General features: G+C 36.7%; 1 protein-coding gene across 1 annotated transcript; it reads right to left on the minus strand.

The window, feature by feature from the left end:
* Positions 1–353: 353 nt before the first annotated feature.
* On the minus strand, positions 354–8,328 carry psat1 (phosphoserine aminotransferase 1). Its single transcript, XM_042421530.1, has 9 exons — positions 8,142–8,328; positions 6,112–6,172; positions 5,666–5,735; positions 3,856–4,061; positions 2,918–3,090; positions 2,438–2,607; positions 2,039–2,167; positions 969–1,106; positions 354–792 (listed from the first exon to the last, which is right to left on the minus strand). Exons 1-9 carry the CDS (start codon positions 8,196–8,198, stop codon positions 690–692), a joined length of 1,107 nt encoding a protein of 368 aa, XP_042277464.1. The 5' UTR covers positions 8,199–8,328; the 3' UTR covers positions 354–689.
* Positions 8,329–9,672: the final 1,344 nt, after the last annotated feature.

Here is a 9,672-nt window from a genome sequence, read left to right on the forward strand (position 1 = left end):
ATTTTCTGACAATTTATAAGCTATATAATATATAAACAATCAACCAATTGATAGATAAATCATTATATTAATTAATAATGAAAATAAATTAAATACTGTTGCCAGATTGCAAACTGTGGGAGAAACCAGTCAGAAATGCAACCCTCCATCAGGATCGAAGAGGTGATTTTTTTTACAGAAGTAAACATGTTCTCAAATAATAACCATAATGTAACTATTCTTAACTCCTCACACTCAGCTTAGTGTGGTTGTTTTGTTTAACTCTCTTCTCTTCTCAGCAGTAAGAATCACATCATCATTTTCACTGTGGTCACTTGTAAAACAGCAGTTGAGACAAGAAATGACACTGAAAATGTAAGTATGCCAAAGATTTACTGGAATGTAAACATATTTTGAACAAGTAACAAGAATTACCTACAGTATTTACATCAAAGCACTGTTAGTCGACAAATTCATAAAAGATATTACTTCTTTGAGACACAGACGTAACTAAGACATTACTGGAAAAAGGAGAGGTTAAAGCTTATTGGGGACAATGAAAGGGTGTTACAAAACACCTGTCTAAAGGTGCACCATCTAGATCCAACATGGATCCCAAACTAGAGGTAAACCACAGATTTGTTTAAACTGTACTGGAATAAATGAAATGCCACTGTGTGAAGGCCAGCTGGCTATTAGCGTGGCCTCTTTTATTGATGCTCCTTCATGAATTCTTTCATGTACGCTGCCAGAGCTTCAGTGTCCTCCAGTGTTACAGCGTTGTACAGAGATGCACGAATCCCTCCGACTGACCTGCAGGGGGAGACAAATTGTTAGGTTTGAGGTCTTATGAAATCTTATGAAATCCAGTTATAAAAAGTAGATCAAGAGGAAGTATCCACCCTCTGCCTAAGAGTGCCTGAAGAACATTTTCTTTTCAGGTTAAAAGGATAGCTTTTTGTTTGTTTTGAATAGTGACAAACTCTAACCTGTGTCCTTTCAGTGATATCATTCCACGTTTGGATGCCCCGTCCAGAAACTTCTTTTCCAAGGCGTCATCTCCCTCTTTCTTCCCCACACGAAATGGTATATTCATGCGGCTCCGACAAGCCGGGTCGACTGGACACCTAGACAGGTGGACACAACAGTCACTTCGCTGCAGTCATTTTTAGTTTAACTTAACATAGTCGAGCTCTAAAAAGCATAATTTACAAGGCAAAAAAAGATAATATACATGGAGACATTGTGATAAACACAGTAGTGTCACCAAAGATATTGTGATGGGTGAGTCTTGCACAACACTGGATGGCATAATGAAAACTGAAGTCTGAAATAAGCCTGGAAAAAGAAAGTCCTCAGTTCTATAACATAAATAAAATATTCTTTCTAAGATAAATGGTTTTATTGTATACATGCTTTATACCAGTTATCCTGAGCCTGATTTGAGTTCTCAAAACACACAAGACATACTGTAAAACTCACACAAAACTTTTGTAACAGAAATAAACTTATTCATAATACAACGCAGTATACAGTAGAGGGCAATGATTATTACAGAGCAGCACTGGCATATAAAAATATAGCAACATAGATATCTTGCTTTATCAGTCCATGATTGCATAGTAATAGTTTTGGTTTGACTCATTTACTGCAGATACATCACTTACTGGGCTATCTATCACCTGTTGCAAACCAGGCCTCAGTGGCAACAGTATCGGGGGCTTGGGGGCACGTTATAGACCTGACTGACTTTGAGAATGCTCTTTGAGTACGGTCTCTTTAAAAACTTAAACTAGGAGCTCTTTTTTTCTGTTTGACTTCATTGATTCATCCATCTTTCAGATCGGTGGCACTTGCAGAAAATTTGTCCCTACGCGTATCGATAAATGTAGATTAAGGTGTAATAGACTCAAACATTTTATTTGTTCATATAAACTTCATTCTGTGGATCTGGACTGACACTAACGGTTGACAGTTTGTTAAATTTCCCAGAAAGTTTTGACCTTCACTGTTTCTCCTCTTGTAGCATCCGTCACTGAAAGTTGGCGGCTATACTTACACATAGAAACCATTAGACGCGTCGATGATGTCATAAATCATGGAGGACTTCCGCTTGTTGAGCGTTTCCATGGCAGCGCTGCCACCATTGTTCTTGATCCACTCCAGAACCAGACCCATGATGTAGATACTGAACCGACACACGTTGATGAGGGAGATTAAAACAAGTCACATACAATTAAACTGGTTAAAAAATCTACTGTTATTAGTGTTTTCCCTCATCGTTCTTACAACAAAATTAAGTTAGAAATTAGAGTTTTTATATTATCTTGACTGATATATATTGATTAAACAATATCTTGATTGTTAAATTGTCGTTTTTTTTAAATGCTGCCACTTCTTGTCGATCAATCTGTAAGAAACAGAAGAACCTCTAAAAATGAAAATAGAGAGTCAGTACCTGAAACAAGGTGGTGTGTTGTACAGGGAGTTCATTTCAGCCTGCACCTTGTAGTCCAGGACGATGGGACATTCTTTCAGCGCGTGACCTAACAAGTCCTCTCGCACGATGACCACAGTGACCCCGGCACAACCCACATTCTTCTGAGCACCAGCAAATATCAGCCCAAACTATACAATAAAAAAAATGGGGGGAAAAAGACAATAAGTGACTGTAAATTAAGAGGAATGGATTTGTTTTTACCTTAATAAATCATCTGTATAATGATTTTTTTTTAGGACATCTCAGACTCAGCTGAACTTTAATTGTTTTACATCCTAACATGCTCACGTGGGCCTAGACATGGATGCTTTTCAGCCAATAAAATTTCCCTTTTAGGGATAATAAAAATCATCAAGACTCCTGGAACGATTGATTTGGAAATTTGAGGAAAAATAAAGGTGCTTTGAGGGTTATATTTCGCATCATTCTTCACTTCACCTTGGACACATCCACAGGTCGGGACAGGAAATTGGAGGACATGTCGCTGACGAGGACCACCCCGTTTGTTTCTGGCGTGAAGTTGTACTCCACGCCGTGGACCGTCTCGTTGCAGCAGTAGTACACGTAGGAGGCTGAGGGGTTCAGGGTCCAGGTGCAGGAGTCGGGGATTTCTGGAGGAAATGACACAACACAAAAGACTTTAAAAACTGTTCGTGTGCTCTTGAATTACTTATGGATGTTGTATTTATGTCTTCCCTGAATGTGTAAAGAAGATAGACCTCACATCTCTACTGCCTCAGACCAGTTTGTGGTTATTTAACGAACCATTGCCTTCTATATGCCACCTCGAGCATTTGGTTTCCACTGGCCATTCAGCAAATGTGGTAAAATCCAGATGTGTCAGCGCTAAAAAGGACAAAAGGCCGGCTGGGAGTGAGAGACTCCTTTTTCTGGTGAGGGCAGACTGTGAGGAATGTTTTTCAATACAAACCAGACCGAGCAAGGAGGAGGAACATACTTAGATCTGGATTTTGTGTTGCGCTCTTTTAACAAATTAAAATATATGAATTTTACATTTCAAATTACATAGAGATTACACTGTAATGCTGCCTTATAACATGAGGATAAAGAAGAGCCCCTCTGAAAACCCTCATCAAACAGAACCATGTGAAAAGGCTGTCCGCATACCAGAGTCTTTCATCGGTATTCTGCCCTATTGTTTATTACGCAACAGCCTCGGACACTGAGCCAGATTCTGCAGCGGGAGAGTCCTAATGCAACATGAATGGCAATGACCGACTCACTCGAGCCAAAACTATTTTGTGAGTAATTAAAAGTAATAAAAATTCTTCATGTCACCCAAGAAATTAGATGGTAGAGTGGCAGTTACTGCGTTCATTCATTAGTAGTTTTCGTTCACACACACATACACTTACTTGTGTAACTATCCAGCTTCGGGTGAACAATGTTGACTTTGCCATATTTCTCCGCTTCCTTCGCAGCTTTGGCCGACCACGTGCCGGTCACGAGGTAATCGGCACACTTGTCCTCCTTCAGGCCGATCAGGTTGAGAGGAACAGCGCTGAACTGTCCAGACCCGCCGCCCTGCAGAAACATCACCTTGTAGTTGTCCGGGATATTTCTGTGCAGATAAAGTTCACCGTGTTAAATACTGTGTACAGAGAAAAGTTCACCGTGTTAAATACTGTGTACAGAGAAAAGTTCACCGTGTTAAATACTGTGTACAGAGATAATCTTAATGTGCAGCGGTGAACCCACAGAAAGTCAAATAGTTACACTAACTGATACACACAAGTATCAATATGAGTGTTCAAAAGTAGACATAGTATCTTAATATTTGATACGCTGATGAGGGTAAAATGTTTGCCTAGAATTGGTTTAACACTGAAGGATTTGACACCATTTGAAAAGTAGATTAAACTTGACTCTGCTGCAAATCTCACTCCTTTTAAATCAAGACTTTTCTGTTTGTTGCTGCCTTTTTATTCATATCTTGCACTGTACTGTAGCTGCACTGCAATTTTTATTCTCGTTGAATCCGTCCTGTTCAGTTTTAGCTTATTTTTATTTTCTATTTAAATGTGTCTTTTTTATAATACATTGTGTTTCTTTTGCATTTTGTATTAATGCATTATATGTCTCATGTAAAGCATTTTGAATTGCCTTGTTGTTGAAAGGTGCTATACAAATAAACTTGCCTTTCCTAAACGACATAATTCAGACTGATTCAGCTAACTGCAAAGACGTAAGCCTGACTTGACTTTAGCTGAACAAGTCAGTGAAACACAATTTATACCGTTTGAAAAGTAGATTAAAATTGACTGACTGGTGTCTCTTTCTTTAAGAATGGCTTAGAAAAAATACCAACATCTGGTTCTACCAGTTTGCATACCACCAACATACACCATGCATAATATGATGAACAATATAATTAGAGAGGGAGTTATAAAAAAATCAATCAACCAACCTTTATTTATTTCAAATTGGTGAAATTTTTAGCATGTATACTTTAATGCTGAAATAAACCCCCCAAAATAATCATATGGAATCAAAACCGTATACATGTGATCATCAGTTTGCATGGGAGTACTGTAGCCCTCATCTTTTCTTCCTCACTAGAATAGCTCGATTTGGTTTGGAAAAGTATTATTCAAAATTCAAAAATCAGCTATTCCTGATGAATCTTACGTTAATAATCAGGCAGAGTAAAACACCTCCATGACTGACAAACACCACGTTGGTGCAGCCACACCTTAAACCTGTTTGGCATTCAGCCATCATGAGCCTGACATGTGAGCACAAGAGAATCAGGAGTCAATGCACAGCTAATTATTAGTCTCTCCTACATGCTTTTGTCCATAATTTGTGTGTTACTCTCTAAAATTCTTCTGCGTTACTGCCTAAGCAAGTTTAAAGGTCACCATGTCATATTGTGGATGTTCAAACTAAAAATAGAATAAAAGTGGGTCAGTCACCTTCCTTGGATTGCTTAATAACAAGATGATGGTGCTATCTGTTTAATAAAATTGCTTTTTCTGATATATTTTATACAGGTATGTTTGTTGAAATTGCTTTGAGAACATTATGTTTGAACACCCTGGTTTTTGAGTAGTATGATGGGGCTACAGCACAGTATATGACTGTGCAGCATCTTTGTGTCTTTCTTTAGAGGAAAGAGGAGTGAAGAGGATTATACAAGTATTGACACCACAAACAGGAACTTACAACAACTCTCGCAGGAGACTCTCGGTTTTGTTCAGGATCTTGTTGAAGTCTGGTGATCGGTGGCTCATCTCTGGTTTGAACAAAAACATCGAGGTCAAAGACATTTTTTATTTAATGACAATGTCACCGGCATTTACCCAGCTATGATCTAAATGATGTAAGATTACGACAAGACTGTTGAAAGACAGTGTTTATGAAATATGAAATATGTGCTTCTTTTTGTGTCTGTTATTGTCAGAAAACAACAACTATACCATTTCCACAAACAAAAACAACCTCAGAGTAATAACAACTGATAATAATCAATATACACAGCTTCTAAATCTTCCAAAGTCTGTCAACATCAGCTTAAGATAAAGAATCATACTTATATATCGTCTCATAATAATGTGCATGAAACCAAAATCCATCTACTGTGCTTGTTCTTCTCCTGTAGTTATACTTACCGAGAACACTGATACCGAGGCCGCTGTAGTTGACGAGCTCCTTCTGTGCTTGAAGCAGCACCTGCAACAGGTATCAGATGAAATGTTAAGTATCTCTTCAAAGACTAGAACAGCTGTCAGAAATGATGATGGGTTGACAGGTAGGAAAAAAGATATTAATGTTAGTAGTGACAAAATGTTTGATGTAAATTAGTCAGTAACAGGAGTAGTTTACAAAAAAATCACCATTAAAACACTTTTCTTTAAAGTCTAATCTGTAGTGTTTCCTATCTAGATAACATGCAATCCATCTAGATTTGAAAGTGATGTATTTAGAGATATTCATAGAACATGGCTTTGTCTCTCAGATGTTTTCCTTGTTCAAATTTTTCAATTTTTCACATTTTTTCCTTTTTATTTATTGTTTATTGGTTGCTTCAATCACCACAAACCAAAATGCAGAGTCAATAAATGGTAATGGGATTAAAAAAACCTCTAACACTCAACGTAAAAAATGTTCTGTCATGTTTTGGGGCGAAATGTCCCTTAAAGCCCTCAAATGGGAAGAAGGATTCAGATCCTTTACTTAAGTAAAAGTACCAATATAGCAATGGAAAAATACTACATCACCAGTAAAAGTCCTGCATGAAAAATCCTCCTTAAGTAAAAGTACATAGTTCATTCAGTATATAGTATGAGTATTAGCATCACAATGTAGTTAAAGTATTGCAGTAAAAGTAGTGGTTTGGTCCCTCTGACTGATGTATTATTATATGTGACATCATTAGATTATTAATGCTGAAGCATCAGTGTTAGAGCAGCATGTTACTGTTGTTGCTGCTGGAGGTGGAGCTAGTTTCAACTACTTTATATGAAGTTAACTAGTTTAGTCCAGTGGTTCCCAACCTAGGGGTCGGGCCCCTCCAAAAGGTCACCAGATAAATCTGAGGGGTCATGAGATGATTAATGGGAGAGTTCGGATACACAAATCTGCTTTCAGTTTTTTCTCTGATCTTTGATTTTTGGTGAAATGTTGGATCATTTGAAGATTTATTGAAATGAAACCATGTGAGAGGTTTAGAGGGAAAAATCACTTTTTGGTGGAGCTGTTAACAACTCATAGACATCTGAAATGTGACCACGACTACACACTGCTTTTTGTAAGATGTCAAAAGCCAAAAAGGTTGGAAACCACTGGTTTCATCTTTAACAATGTCTTGTATTTTAAAAACTTGTTATATTATCCATTGTGTCAAATCTTCATCTGAAATGTAACTAAAGCTGTCAAATAGTAGTAGTGTAGCGGAGTAGAAAGTACAATATTTCCCTCTGAAATGTAGTGGAGTGGAAGTATAAAGTAGCATCAATGAAAATACTCAAGTAAAGTATTAATACCTCAAAACTGTACTTCAGTGCAGTACTGTACTGTAAATGTAGCCTATGTAATGGGATCAAACTGCAGAGACCTAAACCAGCTGATTTTAGCTGAAGGATCTAGTCGAGCTGCTGCTTTTACCTGGCTATAAACAACATTTATGTAAGGTTTTAGAAGTGGAAGCTGTGATTGATTTTTTCTGAGAATCGGTGTGTTTTTCTGCCATCTAGAGGTTGTGTGTTCTGCCGGCAGTGAAGCACAAAGAAGCAGGTTTTTCCGCATGAATGAAAGAGGCTGATGCAACTCAACTCTCAGTTTTCAGCCAGTTGGAGCTGCTGATAAACGCCAAGCCAAGTCATTTTCTCACATCTCAAATGTCTGTTCCCCAAGGCGAAAATCGGGAAGACAGATTTAAAGTGAACATGTCAATCCTGGATTTTGCATGTCACTTAAAAACAAGACTCAAAATGGGAACACCGTAGAAAAAAAAACATAAAAGTTTGACTCACAAGCATGCACCTGCAAAAAAAAAATCCCCAAAAGCATCATCACTGAAAATCTCTTAATAAAAGTGACATTTTTCCTTTGACACAGTTTACTTGCCACTTTCTTCTAACTTACAGCTTTTCTCAAACCATTAACGTTACACACGAACAAATTGACGATCTAAACTTACGGATTGCGGGAGTTTTGCGGGCCCAGCGCCGAAGTTGATGGTTTTCTTGCCTTCCATGATGCAAAACGTTTTTCTCTGTTTAAACTGTAGCTGTTGCCTTCGTTGGATTCAGCGATGTGAATGATTTTCACCCCTCAGACTCGGCTGTACTTCTGCTGCTGTCCTCCTGCACACTTGTGTAAAATGCTGCGTTCAGGTGTTCGTAGTAAGCTCGTACTTCTGGGTAACATCATAAAAATGGTATATACTGTATGTATAATATATATACATATATATATATAGTATAAGCACTTGCTGGTTTGTCACTTAACTGTTTATCTCTATAAATGAAATAATACTGTGATAATACTGTAAATCATAATTTTTCTTTCCTGAATATATTTTAAACCTTTTCTTTTGTTTCTGATGTAATGTTTAAAAAGATCATTTATATATCAATACCATTCATAAAATAACATATAAAACCAAGAGAAAATGGTTTGAAAATTGCCATGTTTATATTAAATCCTTATGTTGTCATTTATTTTTATATGTTTCTATTATTTATCTCTACCTAAAGTGTAATAAAAGGCTGTTTTTTCTGCTTTATACACTTTTCAGACATAAAGAACAACTGGATTTAGAAAATTGTTGAAAAAAATGTTTAATTATACGTCATGTATTTGTAATTAAGTTGATCATTTTCAACATTTTGTTACAGAGTGCTCAGCCTATTTGATTTTTTTTTCCGTGACATAGATTTTCAAATTTTTCTCAATATGAAAACAAACAGAGCAAGGCTTATACCAATATTTAATGAATTAAAACAAAAAGTGTCAAAATATCAAAAAATCAATTCAATATATTTATAGAGCACAATTAAAAACAACAAATGTGCTTTACAGACACATGAGAATTACAATCAAATAAAAACACAGACATAATTATGGGGATCAATAAGTAAATGAATAAAAGCGTAGAATGAAAAAACATGATCAGATCATAAAAACACAACAGCATTTCACAGAGGAAAAATAAAGAGTGTGTGACCAGTCTTCATGATGACTATTAAAAGGCTAAAGAAAACAGATGGGTCTTAAAAATATCAGCAAAGGGGGAAGATCTAGTGAGTAGCAAACTATTCTACAGTTTAGGGCCAAAAAGGGAAATTACCTAAGCATGGAATTAAGAGCAGTGATTGTTAAGCAGATTTAAGGGATCTGAAGGTGGAAGAGTGGATGTCAGTGATATAAAATAGTTTGTGCCAGTCCATCCAGAGCTTTATAGACAAAAAAGAATCTTAACATCAATTCTTTATTTTAAAAAAATACTAACACAAACACAGTGTTTTTTACTGAAAGCACACCCAACATGAATACATAATAATGAACAAGCATGTACAGTCTCAGTCCAGCATGCCACCAATTTGCAAGGAAAGTAATATCTTCAGTAATTTTGACACTTGTGCCACCTGCAGGCACTTAAGTGTTAAAGCTGCTTTTTCATAGCTGCTGTGTGTATCCATGTCTCTGTGCTTTTGTTTTTTAGTACA

This window comes from Thunnus maccoyii, chromosome 9 (genome assembly GCF_910596095.1).
Source record: "Thunnus maccoyii chromosome 9, fThuMac1.1, whole genome shotgun sequence".
NCBI classification, from domain to species: Eukaryota; Metazoa; Chordata; class Actinopteri; order Scombriformes; family Scombridae; genus Thunnus; species Thunnus maccoyii.